The sequence below is a fragment of the Stomoxys calcitrans genome, chromosome 2 (genome assembly GCF_963082655.1).
Source record: "Stomoxys calcitrans chromosome 2, idStoCalc2.1, whole genome shotgun sequence".
NCBI classification, from domain to species: Eukaryota; Metazoa; Arthropoda; class Insecta; order Diptera; family Muscidae; genus Stomoxys; species Stomoxys calcitrans.
In genome coordinates this window covers 199,019,776-199,041,201 of record NC_081553.1, presented here as the reverse complement: position 1 = coordinate 199,041,201, position 21,426 = coordinate 199,019,776, and the positions used below count along the sequence as shown (strand labels likewise).

At 38.7% G+C, this 21,426-nt stretch overlaps 1 protein-coding gene across 5 annotated transcripts in view; it reads left to right on the top strand.

The window, feature by feature from the left end:
* LOC106082845 (lutropin-choriogonadotropic hormone receptor) overlaps nt 1–19,893 on the top strand; it is a 178,418-nt gene extending 158,525 nt beyond the window's left edge. For all 5 annotated transcript variants that reach the window (XM_059362421.1, XM_013245576.2, XM_013245577.2 and 2 more), the window contains 7 exons: nt 1,480–1,701; nt 10,512–10,664; nt 10,789–10,934; nt 13,672–13,900; nt 18,506–18,701; nt 18,765–18,961; nt 19,042–19,893. In XM_059362421.1, the coding sequence (XP_059218404.1) occupies nt 1,480–1,701; nt 10,512–10,664; nt 10,789–10,934; nt 13,672–13,900; nt 18,506–18,701; nt 18,765–18,961; nt 19,042–19,216 (1,318 nt within the window). In that variant the 3' untranslated portion in view covers nt 19,217–19,893. The remainder of the gene's footprint in view (nt 1–1,479; nt 1,702–10,511; nt 10,665–10,788; nt 10,935–13,671; nt 13,901–18,505; nt 18,702–18,764; nt 18,962–19,041) is intronic.
* Nucleotides 19,894–21,426: the final 1,533 nt, after the last annotated feature.

Sequence of the window (21,426 nt, the reverse complement as noted above, 5' to 3'; positions counted from 1 at the left end):
TTTTTCCAAGACGTTCCTTGGCCTTGCCTAATAGTGAATTAATTGTCCAATTAGGGAAGTCGTTGGCTCTAAGAATTGCCTTTATTTTCCTCTCATTGTCAGGATGAAAGTCTGAGAGGAAAATAAAGGCAATTCTTAGAGCCAACGACTTCCCTAATTGGACAATTAATTCACTATTAGGCAAGGCCAAGGAACGTCTTGGAAAAATCATAGACGGAGAGCAGCCTACAAAAGGAAAAATTTATAAATCGCTAACATACATACAAGGATTCTCCGAAAGATTTGGCAAATCAAATCTATACGACAAGGACAAATACCATCTCGCATTAAAAACAGGCAAAACTGTGAATGAATTATTCAGCAAGACAAAATGTAAAATTAAAAATGAGGAGAAATCAAACGTGGTATATAAAATTAGATGTAACGGCGACAAGTCCAATATATGCCCGATGGCATATATTGGCACTACCATGACGAAATTGAAAACTAGGTTATCTGCACATAAATCTGACCAAAAAGCCAATAATAGACCAATCGAGCAGAAAACTGCACTAGCAGCCCACTGTGCATTGACTGGTCATAAGCCAAACCTCAACGATGTGGACATCTTAGCTCAAGAGAACAATTACAGACGAAGATTCACTCTCGAGATGTTGCATATCATCGACTTACCGCCTGACGAGAGAATGAATTTCAAGAAAGATATAGAAAGCTGCGCGAAGGTATACCGCCACACAGTCAACAAGCACAGCAGAAGAGAACATTTAGTTGCCAACAGACAATAGTTCGTGTAACAACTCATTAAATGTAATAGGAATTAAAGTTTCTTAAAAATTATTGTTTTTCTGTTTTTATTGTGTGATTCGTTTTTACTAAAATTTGTGTTTTTCTGTTTTTTTATTTAAATACAACTAGCCTTGAAAATGGTAGACGGAGTCTACCGAAATATTGGAGAAAAATAAAAGAAAAAAACCTTAAATATTTGTGTTTTAATGGACCTATAGCCGATACAATACAACAAAATTACAAGAATTTTAAACCAGGTCAACAATACCCTAACAGAGAAAACAATCCCCATAAAAACATATGCCAATTGGAATTTGTTTTTATTGAATTTGTTGTATTCCGATCCCATTTAGAGTGACCTAAAGGCTATATACGTACGTGTAAAGCAAATTTTTTGTTATTTTCTGCTAGGAAATTGCTGAAAGGCTTTATGGGACAAATATTTGTTATCTCAGCAGTGACTCTATTAATATTGTATGCCCTATTGCTCTTGACACATTCAATATGGAAGCTGTGCCCACAATAAACTGCGTTCTAGAAACAGAACAATTAACCAAACTTGTTTTATTTGCTTTTATAAGCCATCAGCTTAGTTAACAACTTGTGTGTAGGTTGAAAGGTAAAAACAAAACTTTTCATATAATATTTTCTATATTTCTCTTTTTTTTGTGGGGGCGTTGTATTTTGCCGCAGCCGTTTGATGAGGTCCGATTTCCCCATTGTCGATGTGAAGATTGAGGGTGAAACTCTCATATGGTCTGAACCATCCCCAGAGAGCAACAATGATGAGGAGTATGTTTTGGATGGCGTCGATTATCTGACGGATTCAATGAAATCTGAGATTGGCATATTTCATGAACCCATCAACATGGATTCCAGTCAATTGGATGAATATTGTGGCAATTTTACTTTCAGGTGAGTTATGGAGAAATAAATGAAAGGCCATATTTATTTGTAAATATTTGCATACAAAAAATATTGACTAACCACTGAGAAATAAAATAAGCTTACATTTTTATGTGGGTATGAAGTGTAAAAAAATAATCAGGATATTCCTTTGATAAATAGATGAACATTTGATGATAATTTTTTGTTTAATTTATCGTGGAAATTCCATAAATTTTTATGAATATGTAATTTTGAAACAAGTAAAAATGCATTAAGTTCGGCCGTTCCGAACTTTGGATACCCACCACCTCGGGTATATATGTAAACCACCTTTCATCAAAATCAGGTGAAATTTGCATACCTTATGTCCCATAGCAGTTATATCGAAATATGATTCGATTTGGACCAAATACTAATAAGTACAAGTCATTGTTCAATTGGATTATAAATGCGCCTTTTTTGGGGCCAAGACTTTGAATCGAGATATCGGTCTGTATGGCAGCTATGTGCAAATCTTGATCGATCTAGACCGAATTGCAGAAATATATAGAGGAGCTTAACTTAACTCTCTGTCCCAAATTTCGGCAACATCGGACAGTAAATGCGCATTTTATGGGCCCAGAACATTAAATTGAGCGATCGGTCTATATGGCAGCTATATCCAAATCTGAACCGATCTGAGCCAAATTAACGAAGGCTATCGAAGGCCCTAGCACAACTCACTGTCCCAAATTTCAGCAAAATCGGATAATAAATGTGGCTTTTATGGGCCTAAGACCCTAAATCGGAGGATCGGTCTATATGGCAGCTATATCCAAATCTGGATCGATCCGGTCAAAATTAATGAAGGCTATCGAAGGGCCTAAGACAACTCACTGTCCTAAATTTCAGCAAAATAGGATAATAAATGTGGCTTTTATGGGCCTAAGACCCTAAATCGCGGATCGGTCTATATGGCAGCTATATCCAAATCTGGACCGATCCGGCCAAAATTAACGAGGGCTATCGAAGAGCCTAAGACAACTCACTGTCCCAAATTTCAGCATAATCGGATAATAAATGTGGCTTTTATGGGCCTAAGACCCTAAATCGGAGGATCGGTCTATATGGCAGCTATATCCAAATCTGAACCGATCTGAGCCAAATTAAAGAAGGATGTCGCAGGGCCTAACACAACTCACTGTCCCAAATTTCAGCAAAATCGGATAATAAATGTGGCTTTTATGGGCCTAAGACCCTAAATCGGATGATGGGTCTATATGGCAGCTATATCCAAATCTGAATCGATCTTAGCCAAATTAACGAAGGATGTCGAAGGGCCTTACACAACTCATAGTACCAAATTCAGCAAAATCGGAGAATAAATGTGGCTTTTATTGGCATACGACCCTAAATCGGCCGATCGGTCAATATGATGGCTATATCAAGATATAGTCCATCTTCGAACTTAACCTTCTTATGGACAAAAAAAAGAGTCTGTGCAAAGTTTCAGCTCAATAGCTTTATTTTTGAAGACTGTAGCGTGATTTCAACAGACAGACGGACGGACATGTCTAGATCGTCTTCGATTTTTATGCTGATCAAGAATATATATACACTATAGGGTCGGAAATGGATATTTCGATGTGATGTAAACGGAATGACAAAATGAATATACCCCCATCCTTCGGTGGTGGGTATAAAAAAAACCTATTCCTACCACCATTAATCAATGGATGTAAGGTGCGCTCCATTCTTAAAATACTTTATATAGTGGTGTTTTCGGGGATGAGGTGGTCCCCCAGACACCTGGCCCTGAAAAAATATCAGCTTCATGCTCTTTTCTTAGATACCATTTTTTTAAACCCCATATTGCAATTGGTTTTGAGGGCAGTTTACAGGATGAGGCGTCCCCCAAACACATGGCCACAAGATTGGTTATCAAATTCGTTATCTAATTCCAAATACCTTTGGTTTCAGCCACATATTGGCTTGGTCGACAAATGTTTACCCTTTGGGGGGTGTTTTGGAGAAGGGGTGATGCCTTAAATACATGGTCCTACATTTGAATAGCAAATTTGTATTCTATTCCCAAATACCTCTAAATTGAGCCCCATATTGCGATGGTTAATAAAAAATTGATGTTTGTGGGGTATTTTGGGAAAGGGGTAGACCCCTAGAAAATTGGTCCCGAAAGTGGGTATTCATTCTTGCTCTACCCCCCAGTACCTTTCATTTAAGCCCCACATTGTCATGGTCGGTCAATATGCCCGATTGAGGGGTGTTTTGCGAGTGGGGTGGTCCCCCAAATTCTAAGCCCTGAAAATATATCAGCAACGTGCTCTATTCTCATATATCTATATATCATTTATTTGAACCCCATATTGCCCTTGCTCTCAAAACTGAATATCAAATTCGTTTTGTAATCTCAATTATACTCCTTATTGCAAAGTTTGGGGTATTGGCCCCATAAACTATGAATATTTAGTTCCACTCTCTTTAAGACCCAAATTGTCTTGGTGAGCAAGTACATTCTATTTGGGGGTTGTTATGGTGGTGGGACGTCCGCTAGATAGTTGGTCCATAATGTTGATATCAGATATGTGGTCTACTCCCACATACCTTTAATTTGAGCCCCATATTTCCATAGTCGGCAAACATGACCGGCTTGGGGGTGTTTTGAGGAATGGGCGGCCACTCAGTGAGTTGGCCTTGAAAAAATATATAGGATTCGTGTTCTACTCTAAAAACCCTCTTATTTGAGCCTCATATTGCAATGGTCAGCAAATACTTCCTATTTGGGTGGTTTTATGGGGGTGGGGTGGCCCCATAGACACTTTTCCCGAACATTGATATCAGATTCGTGCTTTACTTCCAAAGACATTTCATTTGAGTCCCATATTGCTATGGTCGTAAATTTGTCTTCTTTGGGAAATGTTCTCGGGGATGGACGGCCCTCCAAACACTTGGTCCCATATTTGGATACCAGATTCTAATTCTACACTCAAATACCTTTTATTTAAACCCCATATTCCCAGGGTGATTGGTGTATATATATTTGGTAGGTTTTGGGGTGGGGCGCCCCCCCTAGGTACCCAATTCGAAATTTGGATAGCAAATTTTTATTTTTAGGGCACTATATGAGAGCACACAAAATTTCGCTTAAATCGCACCACCCATATCCGAGATCTGGCGTTTCTGAAAATTAGTGGAAGGGGGAGGGTCCGATATCAAAAAATGTAGTACCCTATTTTCACCACCGGATCATTATGCACCATCTGTGAAAATTTCAAGAAAATCGCTTCAGCCGTTTCTGAGTCTATAAGAAACACACAAACAAACCTATTGGGTTGCCCAAAAAGTAATTGCGGATTTCTCATATAGTCGGCGTTAAAAAATTTTTTCGCAGCTTGTGACTCAGTAATTGCATTCTTTCTTCTGTCAGTTATCAGCTGTTACTTTTAGCTTGCTTTGGAAAAAAAGTGTAAAAAAAGTATATTTGATTAAAGTTCATTCTAAGATTTATTAAAAATGCGTTTTCTTTCTTTTAAAAAATCCGCAATTACTTTTTGGGCAATCCAATACCAACAAACACATTATTGGAGGCCCCGTAGCGTAGAGGTTAGCATTATCCCCTCCTAATGCTGGCGACATTTGTGAGGTACTTTGCCATGTTAAAATCGGATAAAAATTGCGGCTTGTAAGGATTCGAGAAGGCAAATCGGTTGATCGGCTTATATGGGAGCTGTACCAGGTTATAGACCGATTTGGACTTTACTTAGTACAGCTGTTGAAAGTCATAACAGAACACTATCTGCAAAATTTTGGCCTGATCGGAAAAAAAGTTGCGGCTTCCAGATGCTCAAGTAGCCAAATCGGGAGATCGGTTTATATGGGACCTGAAGGTACAGACGACTGAGAACTTTACTTTGTTACAACTTGGGGTAGGTTGGTTGGGACGGCCCTCTACGAGAAGCCTACGGGTCTATTCAACTGAAGGAATACGCGATGGCAGCTTTCCTTTATATTGAGTGGGCCTTTAACAACGATAGGGGCGATAGTCGACGACCTTTATTGCATGGGGTCCAGCCAAATATCTCCCGTTGTATGCTACACTGCAGAATTATAAAACGGTCTTGGGAGATAGTGTGGTCAGACGGCGAATGCCAAGGGAAACGGCTCAGGGAGGGGTGTTCTCGACGATTCTCTGGAACCTATTGATAAAGAAATTCTGTACTATATCTACAGCGATGGGGTGAAAATGATCGCATTTGGGAACTACATCGTGGTACAGATAAGAGAAACTTGACTGATTTGATCGGTGAGATCAGGGAGGAGTTACTGGGGAGTCTTTTGAGATGGGCTACGAGAAATGGGTCGGAGTTATTAGATACCTTTGGACGAGATCACCCTGCAGTTGTCGATGGAGGCAAAAATATCTGGACCAAGTCCTGTTTTTGAGACTATCCTGAAAATGAATTCCGAGGAAAGAAGCTTTAAAGCACTATGCGTCTTCTCCACATCACAACGAAGTGTGTAAATTTCGAGGCCAAGTGTCTGGGGGTCCACCCCAACCCCAAAACTCGCCCAAACTGAACACATTTACCGACCGTGGCATTATGGAAATGAAAATTATTTAGGAGTAGTGCACATATGTGGTATTTACAATCGGGGCGAAATGTCTGAAGAGCCGTCCCACCGTCAAAAGGAATTTATTTACCGACCATGGCAAGTAGTTAGGGATCAAATAAAAAGTATTAAAACGTGAAAGAAGACGCAATGCAGCGGACACTGTTCTGCTAGTACGATAAGAGATAGGATAAGAGAGAGTACTATTACATGAGTTAAGTTCTGGGAAATCTCCACAGGAACTTGGATAAGACGGTATGGTTTTGACGGGGATGCGAACTTATCCCACACACGTGGCCATGCATGGGTAGACGAGCAGTACTGGAGTTGTGTTTCGACAAAGATCGTCGCTATGTCTGATCTAAATGAGTTCGACCTATAATATCTAAATGTTTCCACTTCGAAGATCGTTGCTAAGTATGATCTAAATCAGATCATAAATTGATACTGCTCCCACATTAACTGATCGCACAATTGGGCTTTTTCAACACGAAGAGGGAGCAATTGTTATCCGATTTGGCTGAAATATTGCACGTGGTATTTTTGTATAACTTCTAACACCCATGACAAGTACGATATATTTCAAACCAGCAAGGAAGGGCAAAAGTCGGGCGGTGCCGACCGTATAATACCTTACACCTACAAATCTGAACCAATTTTGATGGACCTCGGCGAATGTTTTTAGATGGGTTATTAAATTATCAAATTTCGAGCAAATATGTCCAAACTGCAACAACTACGGTTGACAAATGACAACATTAATGCATATTAACCAAAAACTGACCAAAAAGTAATTGCGGATTTTTCATATAGTCGGCGTTGACAAATTTTTTCACAGCTTGTGACTCTGTAATTGCATTCTTTCTTCTGTCAGTTATCAACTGTTACTTTTAGCTTGCTTTAGAAAAAAAGTGTAAAAAAGTATATTTGATTAAAGTTCATTCTAAGTTTTATTAAAAATGCATTTACTTTCTTTTAAAAAATCCGCAATTACTTTTTGGGCAACCCAATATATGCGAGCTATATCTAAATCTGAACCGACTACGAGCAAACTTCTCCGAAAGCCATTGTCGATGAAATCGTTGTGCAAAATTGTGGCATGATAGGTCAATAAATGTGCTTGCTGTGACTTTAAAAATGAAAATCGGGCGATATATATATATGACAGCTATATCTAAATCTGAACCGATTTTCACGTAATTCACCAGTAATGTCAAGAGTCAAGAGAAAATCCTTCTAAACAAATTTTAAGAGAATCAGCTAATAAATGATCATTTTATTGCAATATTACTGCAAATCGGGCGAACATATATATGGGAGCTATGTCTAAATCTGAACCGATTTCGAGCAAACTTTATAGACATTGTGGATGTCGTGGAGGAAAGCGTTGTACAAAATTTCGGGAAGATTGGTCAATAAATGCGCTTGCAGTGGCTCTAGGAGTGAAAATCGGGCGATATACATATGTGAGAGCTATATCTAAATCTGATCCGATTTTCACATAATTCACCAGTCATATCAAGGTGGAATCAAGAGAAAATCACTCTAAACAAATTTTAAGAGAATCAGCTAATAAATGACCATTTTATTGCAATATTACTGCAAATCGGGCGAACATATATATGGGAGCTATGTCTAAATCTGAACCGATTTCGATCAAACTTTATATACATTGTGGATGTCGTGGAGGAAAGCGTTGTACAACATTTCGGGAAGATTGGTCAATAAATGCGCTTGCAGTGGCTCTAGGAGTGAAAATCGGGCGATATATATATGTGAGAGCTATATCTAAATCTGAACCGATTTCCATGAAATTGACCACTTATGTCGAGAGTCAAGAGAAAATCCTTAATAACAAATTTCAAGAGAATCAGTTAACAAATGACCATTTTATTGCATTATTACTGCAAATTGGACAAATATATATATGTTAGCTATATCCAAATCTGAACCGATATCTATGAAAATAATTTGTATTATCGAAAATCATAAAGAAATTCTTCTTGCCAAATTTCGAGAGAATCGGTTAATAAATGACCATTTAATTGCAGTATTACTGCAAATCGGACGAACATATATATGGGAGCTATATCCAAATCTGAACCGATTTTTATACCCACCACCGAAGGATGGGGGTATATTCATTTTGTCATTCCGTTTGCAACACATCGAAATATCCATTTCCGACCCTATAAAGTATATATATTCTTGATCAGCGTAAAAATCTAAGACGATCTAGACATGTCCGTCCGTCTGTCCGTCTGTCTGTTGAAATCACGCTACAGTCTTTAAAAATTGAGATATTGAGCTGAAATTTTGCACAGATTCTTTTTTTGTCTATAAGCAGGTTAAGTTCGAAGATGGGCTATATCGGACTATATCTTGATATAGCCCCCATATAGACCGATCCGCCGATTTAGGGTCTTAGGCCCATAAAAGCCACATTTATTATCCGATTTTGCTGAAATTTGGGGCAGTCAGTTGCTTTGAGCCTTTCGACATCCTTCGTCAATTTGGCTCAGATCGGTCCAGATTTGGATATAGCTGCCATGTAGACCGATCCTCAGATTTAGGGTCTTAGGCCCATAAAAGCCACATTTTATATCCGATTTGGATGAAATTTGGCACAGTGAGTTGGGTTGAGCCCTTCGACATCCTTCGTCAATTTGGCCCAGATCGGGTCAAATTTGGATATAGCTGCCATATAGACCGATCCTCCGATTTATGGTCTTAGGCCCATAAAAGCCACATTTATTATCCGATTTTGCTGAAATTTGGGACAGTGAGATGCGTTACGCCATTCGACATGTTTCTTCAATTTGGCCCAGATCGGTTCAAATTTGGATATAGCTGCCATATAGACCGATCCTCCGATTTATGGTCTTAGGCCCATAAAAGCCACATTTATTATCCGATTTTGCTGAAATTTGGGACAGTGAGTTACGTTGAGCCCTTCGACATCCTTCGTCAATTTGACCCAGATCGGTCCAAATTTGGATATAGCTGCCATATAGACCGATCCTCCGATTTATGGTCTTAGGCCCTAAAAAGCCACATTTATTATCCGATTTTGCTGAAATTTGGGACAGTGATTTGCTTTAGACCCTTCGACATCTTTTTTCTATTTGGCTCTGATCGGTTCAGATTTGGATATATGCCATATAGACCGATCTCTCGATTTAAGGTTTTGGGTCCATAAAAAGCGCATTTATTGTCCGATGTCGCTGAAATTTGGGACAATGACTTGTGTTGGGCCCTTCGATATTTGTCTTCAATTTGGCTCAGATCGGTCCAGATTTGGATATAGCTGCCATATAGACCTATCTCTCGGTTGAACAATGACTTGTACTTATTAGCATTTGGTCTAAATCGGATGATATCTATAGAGCTGCTATGGGGCATAAGGTATGAATTTTTCACTGGATTTTGACGAAATGTGGTTCACATATATACCCGAGGTGGTGGGTATCCAAAGTTCGGCCCGGCCGAACTTAACGCCTTCTTACTTGTTTTCAATTTCAATGGGCTTCGTTTCTAGGTCGAAAAACATGTCCATACCAAATTTGAAGACGATCGGACGAAAATTGCGACCTGTAGTTTGTACACAAATTAACAAGGACAGACTGACAGACAGACGGACAGACAGACAGACGGACATAGCTAAATCGATCAGAAAGTGATTCTGAGTCGATCGGTATACTTATCAATGGGTCTATCTCTCTTCCTTTTGGGTGTTACAACCTAATTCACTTAGTTATAATACCCTGTACCACAGTAGTGGTGTAGGGTATAAAAATCATTCAAAGAACTTATCACATGCGACCTATGATGGAAGATATATGAGATTCCCGGCCAATTTTTACCGCGCTTTTACATACGTATGTATACAAATATTTTTGCAATGAATTTAATATATATGCAGCAATGTTTTGCAAACAGAAAAATTTCTATGCATTATTCATGTGGCAATACAACTCTCTAACCTACAGTGAAAGAAATTTATTCAATTTTTTATGAGGTATGAAAATACATTAAACTCACTGGTCAATTCTCCAAATGCTTTATATCATAATTTTATTACCCATCACATATCATTTTTGCCAGAATTTAAAGGCATCATAACATTTTTCCCCATGAGATATTCAGATATTTTGTTTGCTGATAGCTTACCAATTCAATTCAATTTATTTTATATTTGTTTTTCCTCATTCTCCTTTCACCTTTCACAGCAAACATGATGTTGAGTGTTATCCCATGGCAAATGCCTTGAATCCTTGCGAAGATGTTATGGGCTATCAATGGCTGCGCATATCAGTTTGGATTGTTGTGGCCTTGGCTGTTATTGGAAATGTTGCTGTATTGGTGGTGCTGCTGTCCATAAAGTATGATTTCCCTCATAAAAAATGAATGCAAAAATTTTTTTTTAGTTTTTTTGTTGGCATTTGAAAGTTTCAAAGTAAATGTAACTTTTAATTTTCATTTTCTTTTCATCTTTTTTTAATGTAGATCGGAAACGCCTTCTGTGCCACGTTTTCTAATGTGCCATTTGGCCTTTGCGGATTTGTGTTTGGGTCTATATTTGTTGCTAATCGCTTCGATTGATTCCCATTCGATGGGAGAATATTTCAACTATGCCTATGATTGGCAATATGGTAAGTAGGGATTACAATTTTTAAATTAGTTAGCTTTTAATGCATTATTGGTTACAATATTTGGTTGAATAATAAGAGGTGGTATTAACAGCATTAAGTGAATGTGATCGAATTTAGATGTACAGGAGTCAGAATTAAGTCCAGAAATTCTACCAAAGAATTAAACACCAAACCGATGGCTTTGGTGCAGGCAAATCCTCCTTCAGAGACAAAGAAGGAAATCTGGTAACTGGCACAGATAGCATGCTGAGGATACAGAAAGAACATTTTACCCAACTGCTAGTGTCCGAGGTTGGCGGCGAAGAGGATACCGTAGAACCAATCACTGATGATGGTGTAGAATATTTAACTCCTAGTCAGAATGAGGTGCAAGTAGCAGTGACCCGACTAAAGAACAACAAGGCAGCAAGAGCCGACGGGTTACCCGTTGAACTATTTAAGACCGGAGGCGACACGCTGATAAGGCGTATGCATTAGCTTATTTGCGCAATCTGGGAGAACGCATACCCGATGATTCGAACCTCAGCCTACTATGTCCCGTACACAAGAAAGCAGACAAGACGGAATGTGCCAACTACAGAGGAATAAGTCGCCTCCCCATCGCATACAAGATACTCTCGAGCGTATTGTGTAAAAGATTAAAACCTGAAGTCAATGAGATAATTGAGTCCCATCAATGCGGCTTTAGACCTGGTAAATCCACTGATACTACCCGTGTTGTTATATGGTTTTGAGGCATGGGTACTTGTGAAAGCAGACGAGGGAGTGCTTGGATTGTTTGAAAGAAAGATCCCTAGTACGCCAGTTTGCGTAAATGGAGAATATAGGATTCGAACCCAGGCGTTCGGCGTCTTAGGCGGACATGCTAACCTCTGCGCTACGGTGGCCTCCGATTTAGATATAGCTCCCCTATATATCTTTCATCCGATATGGCCTTTTATTACTGAAGTAGCCACAACTTGGGTCCGATCTTTACAAAATTTAGCCTGAGATGTTTTATTCGACGTTCCAAAACGTGTGCAAAATTCATCAAAGTCGGACCAGATTCAGATATAGCTCCGATATTAAGGCTGTAGTAGCCACAATTTTGGTCCGATCTTTACAAAATTTAGCCTCAGATGTTTTATTCGACGTTCCAATACGTGTGCAAAATTCCTCGAAGTCGGGCCAGATTCAGATATAGCTCCGATATTAAGGCTGTAGTAGCCACAATTTTGGTCCGATCTTTACAAAATATTTCAATGGGTATTCAAAATGAGTACTGATACATTTCAGCATAGGTTCCATATATTAAAAAGAGTTCGTAGGCTCGGCGGTGTATGGTATTATATAGTCGGCTCCGCCCGACTTTTGCCTTTCAGATTTTATCACATGAAGACTGCTGGTACACGGGAGCTGATAGGCCACTTACAGAACTATTTTAAGTTCGGGTTAGTTCGAGGATGGGACTACATCTTGATATAGGCCCAATATAGACCGATCTGCCGATTTAAGGTCTTAGACTCATAAGAGCCACATTCAATATCCGATTTTGCTGAAATTTGGGGCAGTGAGTTGTGTTAAGCAACTCGATTTATTTGGATATAGCTGCATATATAGACCCATCTCTCGAGTTAAGGCCTTGGGTCCATAAAATGAGCATTTATAGTCCGATTTCGCCAAAATATGAGACAGTGAGTTTTGTTAGGCGCTTCGACATCCGGTTTTCTTCGATTTGGCCCAAATCGGTCCAGATTCGGAATAAACTGCCATATAAACCGATCTCTGGATTTAAGGTTTTGAGCCCGTAAAAGGCGCATTTATTGTCCGATGTCGCCGAGATTTGGGACAAAGAGTTGTGTTTGGCCCTTCGACGCCATTCTTCAAGTTGGTCCAGATTTGGATATAGCTGCAGTATAGACCGATCTCTCGATTTAAAGTCTTAGGCCCATATTTATTATACGATTTTGCTGAAATGTGGGACAGTGAGTTGTGTTAGGCTACACGACATCCTTCTTCAATTTGGCCCCAATCTCCTCAGGTTGGATATAGCTGCCATATAGACCTATCTCTCGATTTAAGTTTAAGTGGCCCCATAAAATGCCCATTTGTTGTCCGATTTTGCCAAAGTTTGGGACAGTGACTTATGTTAGGGTTTTGGCATCCGTGTCGTTTATGGTCCAGATCGGTTAGGCCCTTCGGCATTCCTTTTACAAGATTTGGGTATATACATTTGGATGTAGCTACCAAATAGACCAATATTTTGTTCCTCCTTTGGGGGCATTTTTCACAGGATTATGACGAAAGGTGGTTTACATATACACCCGAGGTGGTGGGTATCCAAAGTTCGGCCCGACTTTCTACTTGTTTAACTTTCGTTTTGTATATCTTGGAATAACTTTTAGTTCAGGTTGGACCAGATGTCGTCGCATTCACCTAGAAAGCAAAGACGCCCTAAGGCAGTACTGTTTCCTATGTTATTCCACTGATCCTAGATTCAAACCATAAGCCCTCGCATCGCGACAAGATTGTTACACCCCGCGGGAGTTTAGGCTACTTACCTTATAATCTTTCATACCGCAGTTACATGTGTCTTCTATTTTTACACCCTATTTCATAATGTATTCCATTTTTCTTATAATTCTTGGAAAAATTAAATTCTCTTCCACAGTGTTATCAAAGAGCGACATTTCCTGGATTTGTTTGCTGTACGTCTATTACATACTTGCTTAAATTTGTTCTGGTTTTTTTCTTACAGGTGCTGGCTGCAAAGTTGCCGGCTTCTTGACAGTATTTGCCAGCCATTTGTCAGTGTTTACCCTGACCGTCATAACAATAGAACGCTGGTTGGCTATTACACATGCTCTGTACCTGAATCATCGCATCAAATTGAGGCCGGCCTCATACATTATGATAGGTGGTTGGGTGTATTCCATCATAATGTCTTCATTTCCACTCTTCGGTATCAGCAATTATTCCTCAACAAGGTAAGTGAGGTTGAAGGGGAGAGAGAAATATAGCATTTAGTTAAGTCTATGTCGATGATAGGCATAATAAGGAATAATTGGTAGGAAGTGAGAAATGGCTTTAAAATGTCTGGTGTAAGTCGGCGATAGCCAGATGCTAGTATGCAAAAATTCTTGGAAATGACTTTTACTGGAAATAGCTTAGTTCAAACTAGCTTTAAATAAAATTAAGGTTTCCATAGTGTAGGGAGGAAGAAGAGGCATTAAATTGATGAGAATCAGGCGTTATGAAGACTATAGAAGGAAATTATTCTAGGAAATATAATATTTCCCTTCTAGGTTTGGTTGGGGAGAAGGAAGTAATTGTATTAAAGTATGTCTATGTCGGTGATGTGTATAGTAATATACAGTTGGTGTTATTGAAAATGGCTTGGTCTACACTAGCTTTGTATAAAATCAAGGGATCCATTGTTTAGGTAGGGATAAGTGGCATTAAAATGAATATATGTTGCCAGTATCTGGATAATAAAAGGTCGATATTCTTGAAAATAGTTTCAATGAAAAATACCACTGAAAATTTTTATACCCCACCACCGAAGGATAGGGGTATATTCATTTTGTCATTCCGTTTGCTGCACATCGAAAAAACCATCTCCGACCCTATAATGACGACCCGATAGACCATATAGACATGTCCATCTGTCTGTCCGTCTGTCTGCTAAAATCATACCGCAGTCTTTGAGCAGAAACTTTGCACAGATTTTTTTTTTGTTCATAAGCAGGTTAAGTTCGAAGATGGGCTTTAGCGGACTATATCTTGATATAGCCTCCATATAGACCGATCAGCCGATTTAGGGTCTTATGCCCATAAAAGCCACATTGGTTATCCGATTTTGCTGAAATTTGGGACAGTGAGTTGTGTTAGGGCCTTCGACATTCTTCTTCAATTTGGCCCTGATCGGTATAGATTTGGATAAAGCTGTCATATAGACCGATCCGCCGATTTAGGGTCTTAGGCCCATAAAAGTCACATTTATTATGCGATTTTGCTGAAATTTGGGAAAGTGAGTTAAGTTAGACCCTTCGACATTCTTCTTCAATTTGGTTCAGATCGGTAAAGATTTGGATATAGCTGCCATATGGACCGATCTCTTGGTTTAAGGGTTTCGGCCCATAAAAGACGCATGTATTATCCGATGTTGCCGAAATTTGGTACAGTGAGTTGTATTAGGCCCACCGACATCCATCTTCAATTTGGAAGATCGGTTCAGATTTGGATATAGCTGCCATATAGACCGATCCGCCGATTTAAGGTTTTGGGCCAATAAAAGGTGCATTTATTAACCAATATCGCCGAAATTTGGGACATTGGGTTGTGTTAGGCGTTTCGATATCCTTCTTCAATTTGGTTCAGATCGGTACAGATTTGGATATAGCTGCCTTATAGATTTAGGGTCTAAGGCCCACAAAAGCCACATTTATTATCCGATTTTGCTGAAATTTGGGGCAGTGTTTTGTGGTAGGCCGACATCTTTCTGCAATGTGGCACTGATCGGTTCAGATTTGAATATAGCTTCCATATAGACCGATCTCTTGATTTAAGGTTTTGGGCCCATAAAAGGCGCATGTATTGTCCAATGTCGCCGAAATTTGGGACAGTGAGTTAATTTAAACCCATAGATATTCTTCTTCAATTTGGTTCGGTCAAGATTTGGATATAGTTGCCATATAGACCGATCCGCCGATTTGGGGTCTAAGGCCCACAAAAGCCACATTTATTGTCCGATTTTGCTAAAATTTGGGACAGTGTTTTGTAGTAGACCGACATCTTTCTGAAATGTGGCACTGATCGGTCCAGATTTGAATATATCTGCCATATAGACCGATCAGCCGATTTAGGGTCTTAGGCCCCTAAAAGTCACATTAATTATCCGATTACGCGAAAATTTTGGGACAGTGAGTTGTGTTAGGCTCTTCGACATTTTTCTGCAACTTGGTCCAAATCGGTCCAGATTTGGATATAGCTGCCATATAAACCGATAAATCGATTTAGAGTCTTGGACCCATAAAAAGCGCATTTATAATCCGATTTCATTGAAATTTGACACAGTGACTTATGTTAGGTTTTTCGACATCCGTGTCGTATATGGTTCAGATCGGTTTATTGTTAGATATAGCTACTTAAAAGGCCAATATTTATACCCTACACCACTACTGTGGTACAGGGTATTATAACTTAGTGAGTTTGTTTGTAGCAACCAAAAGGAGAAGAGATAGACCCATTAATAAGTATACCGATCGACTCAGAATCACTTTTTGATTCGATTTAGCTATGTCCGTCCGTCTGTCTGTCCATGTTAATTTGTGTACAAAGTACAGGTCGCAGTTTTCATCCGATTGTCTTCAATTTTAGTACATGCATGTTTTTTTTGGCCTGGAGACAAAGCCTATTGAAATTGGAAAAAAATCGGTTCAGATCTGGATATAGCTCTCATATATATATCACCCGATTTTAACTTCGAGAGTTACAGCAAGTGCAATTATTGACCAATCTTTCCAAAATTTTGTACAACGCCTTCCTTAACAACTACCACAATACATGACAAGTTTGCTAGAAATCGGTTCAGATTTAGGTATAGCTCTTATATATATGTTCGTCTGATTTTCAGTAATATTGCAATAAAATGGTCATTTGTTAACCGATTCTCTCGAAATTTAGCAAGAAGTATTTTTTACGACTCTTAACATTACTGGTGAATTTCATGGAAATCGGTTCAGAATAAGATATAGCTCTCATATATATATATCGCCCGATCTAACTTTTAGAGTAACAGCAAGCGCATTTATTGCCCCATCTTGCTAAAATGTTTCAAAACGCTTTCCTCGACGACTGCAACAGTATCTGAGAAGTTTGCTCGAAATCGGTTCAGATTTAGGTATAGCTCTCATAAATATGTTCGTCCGATTTTGAAAAAATATTGCAAAAAAGTGCTCATTTGTTAAACGATTCTGTCGGAATTTTGCAGGAATGATTTTCTTATGACTGTCAATATTACTGGTGAATTTCATAGAAATCGGTTCAGATTTAGATATAGCTGTCATATATGTATATAGCCCGATTTTAACTTCTAGTGTTATAGCAAGCGCATTGTTTGACCAATCTTGCCAAAATTTTGCAAAACGCTTTCCTCGATGACAACCACATTATACATAGAGTTTGGTCAAAATCGGTTCAGATTTAGATATAGCTCCCATATATATGTTCGTCCGATTTACAGTAATAATGCAATAAAATGGTCATTTGTTAACCGATTTTCTTGAAATTTGGCAGGAGAGATTTTCTTTTGACTCTCAATATTACTGGTGAATTTCATGGAAATCGGTTCAGATTTAGATATAGCTCTCATATATATATATCGCCCGATTTTAACTTCTAGAGTCACAGCAAGCGCATTTATTGACCCCGCTCGCCAAAATTTTGCAGAACGCTTTCCTCGACTACTGCCACAGTATCTGAGGGAGTTTGCTCGAAGTCGGTTCAGATTTAGGTATAGCTTTCATATATATGTTCGTCCGATTTGCAGTAATAGTGTAATAAAATGGTCTTTGGTTAACCGATTTTCTCGAAATTTGGCAGGAGGGATTTTCTCTTGACTCTCAATATTACTGGTGAATCTCATGGAGATCGGTTCAGATTTAGATATAGCTCTCATATATTTATATCGCCCGATTTTAACATCTAGAGTCACAGCAAGCGCATTTATTGACCCATCTTGCCAAAATTTTGCAAAACGCTTTCCTCGACGACTGCCACAGTAACTGAGTAGTTTGCTTGAAACCGGTTCAGATTTAGATATAGCTCTCACATATATGTTCGTCAGATTTTGGGTAATTTGCCATAAAGTTGCCATTTGTCAATCGTAGTTTTTACAGTATGAACATATTTGCTCGCCGAGGTCCATCAGAATTGGATATAGGCCCCACATTGTACTTAGGGTATTATACAGTGGAAATGTAGGGTATTATACAGTGGAGGCCACCGTAGCGCAGAGGTTAGCATGTGCGCCTATGACACTGAACGCCTGGGTTCGAATCCTGTCGAGACCATCAGAAAAAAATTTCAGCGGTGGTTTTCCCCTCTTAATGCTGGCAACATTTGTGAGGTACTATGCCATTTAAAACTTCTCCCCAAAGAGGTGTCGCACTGCGGCACGCCGTTCGGACTCGGCTATGAAAAGGACGCCCCTTATCATTGAGCTTAAACTTGAATCGGACTGCACTCATTGATATGTGAGAAGTTTGCCCCTGTTCCTTAGTGGAATGTTAATGGGCAAAATTTGCAATTTGCATTATACAGTCGGCACCGTCAGACTTTTGCCCTTCCATACTGGTTTGTTATACACAATTGAACAATGACTTGTACTTATTGGTATTTGGTCCAAATCGGGACATATTCCGATATAATAAGGTATGCATTATATATATAAGGTATGCATTTTTCACCGGATTTTGAAAAAAGGTGGTTTATATATATACCCGAGGTGATGGGTATCCAAAGCTCGGACAGGCCGAACTTAACGCCTTTTTACTTGTTTTTCTGATTTAAACTTTAATAATTTCTTGTAGTATTTGCCTACCCATGGAGGATGGAGATTTATTTGACACCATTTACCTGGTGGCCATAATGGCTTTAAATGGTGTGGCATTTTTCATCATTGCCATTTGCTATGGCCAAATCTATTTATCGCTGGGTGAGGAGACAAGACATGCTCACAACACTTCAAGAGGTGAAATGAGTGTGGCCAAAAAAATGGCTTTATTGGTAAGTTTTGTAATTTTTTTTAATAATTTGGGGAATTTATCTTAAATCAATGATTATTTAAAGGTCTTTACCAATTTTGCTTGCTGGGCTCCCATAGCATTTTTTGGCTTGACTGCTTTATCTGGATATCCTTTGATAAATGTCACCAAATCCAAAATATTGCTAGTGTTTTTCTATCCCCTCAATTCCTGTGCAGATCCATATCTCTATGCCATATTGACATCACAATACCGTCAGGATTTGTATACACTGCTGGCCAAGTAAGAGGACTAACTTCATAAAGCTTCTTAGCATGAGACAAATCATAGTAAATATTTTTTCTATTCTCTTTAAACAACAGATTTGGTTTGTGCCAACAGAAGGCATTGAAATACAAGAATAGCATTTCCTTTCCGGCCACCTCCAACTATACCTGCTCCATACAACGCCACAGCTCTCTAATACCAAAAATACAATTAAATTCCTCACCACCTGAAACTGAAACCATGCTAAAGGGCAAAGAGGACTTTGTCTGAGACATAGCCCACAATGCTGCAAGTGAGATTGTAACAATTTTTTGAAATTAGCTAAAATATAACTTGAAGTGAAGAAAATTATTCCCCCATTATGGAAAAGACTCTAAGTCTATTTAAGTATTTGTATTAAAATAAAGTAAATTAATTTTCACAACAATGGAAGAAGAAACTAAGAACTAACGAAAAAAAAGTCATAGACTTGAAAGGAACCAAGAACAAATGCATGTAGTTAGGATGATATACTTTTACATATAATCTAATTGTAATTTATTTGTCTATGTAAGCAGGATCTATGTATGAAGAAAACAATATTTGTATAAATGTAAATGTTTCTAAGAAACTTAAGGATATCAACTAGTGAAATATGTATGCTTTAAATGAAGTTATAATAGGGTGTGCAGAAAAGAAAAACAAAGTCCAAAGAGTATGTATTTTTTCTAATATTATTATTATTTGTCTACAATGAGAAAAATTCAAACATTTTGGAATTATTTAAACCTTACATTTCTAAATTTTCATAAAGAAAAGATGACACCAATAATTGCAGGCAAATGTTAAGGTGTTAATGAATGTTTAAGGAGAAATCGAAACAAGACACACCTTAAGCGTAACAATGTAAAATGTATTATATTTATAATTTCCCGATTTTTAATGGCTAATAACTATATCTCCCATATTGTATAAATTTTTAACCAATTTTTCAAAGCTCCCTTGAGTGTTTGGCATTAGAATCTGTTTAATTTATTCAAATATCTCAAATACTTTTGATGCTTTATTTTATTTTGTGAAATAACACAATAAATATTATTACTCATACGCTCTGATGGTCTGCAATTGCAAAAGTGTATATCTCGGAAATTAAAAGTGATATGAAATTGGTTCAAACGGCAATTTGCTTCTATAAAATCAATCTCTTTTTAGTTTTATGCGATGCACTGTGGGATAGAATAAACAAGTAAGAACGTGCTAAGTTCGGCCGGGGCAAATCTTATATACCCTCCACCATGGACCACATTTGTCGAGTTCAATGCGCAGTATCTCTTTTTAGGCAAACAAAGAATATTGAATAAGAACTGTTATGCTATTGGAGCTATATCAAGTTATAGTCCGATTCGGACCATAAATGAATGCTGAACATTGTACCTATCCGCACCTTTAAATAACTAACTGCAATCATGTTCTAGCGGCGATCGGTCCTTTGGACTAGAACGCGCATACTTACCCTTAGGAGCTGGACGAGGTCCGTCATCTCCACATATAGACACGTGTCTACAACAACAACTATCCGCATAAAGGCAAAATTCATCAACATCAGTCTTATTTGCTACCATGCACCGACTGAAGTCAGGGACTAGCAGACTAAGGATATTTTCTACGAGCCTAGAGAGAGAGTTCAACCTCTGTCTCGCCCAAGATATTAAAATCATTCTTGGAGATCTTGGAGGCCATCATGTTCCCGTGGCGATCGATCCTATGGACTGAAACGAGCTTGCTCACCTTTGGGAGCTAGACGAGGATCACCACCTTCACATATAGACACATGTCTACAACAGCAACAATCCGCATAAAGGCAAAATTCTTCAACATCAGCCTTACTTGCGACCCGATTCCGACTGAAGGTAGACTAGCAGACTAAGGATATTTTCTACGAGCCGAGAGAGATCGACCGCTGTCCCTCCCATGATATTAAAATCATTATAGGAGATTTTAATGCGAAAATAGGGAAGGAAAATATCTCTGGCGCAACGGTCGGAAAACTAAGCCTACACGAAGAAACTTCCGATCAAAAGTCGAGAAATCAAATAGATCATGTTGTGATAGATGAAAGCTATTGAAGAAGCGTGTTAGATGTACGGTTGTTCCCAGGGGCGAACATCGACTCCGTTCATTTCCTTATTGCAGCAAAAGTTCGCACCCTTCTTAGTGTGGCGATCTGGAACTGCACGAAAACTGGATGTCGGAAAGCTGCAAACACAACAGATGGCAAAGGCATACTCTGCTCGCCTGACCCAATTGCTTGAAGAAAGCACTTCTTTTCCTGAGAGAATAGCAGCGCAATGGAAAATCATTTCCCACGCTATACAGTGGGATAAAATCGAAACTAAGCACAAAAAATATGCCGTGTGATAGCGGTTAGAGATATATTTTTGAAATGGTTAAAGGGCTGGGTAAGAATCCTTGCGGGTACATCAGAAAATTTTCCAGATGCA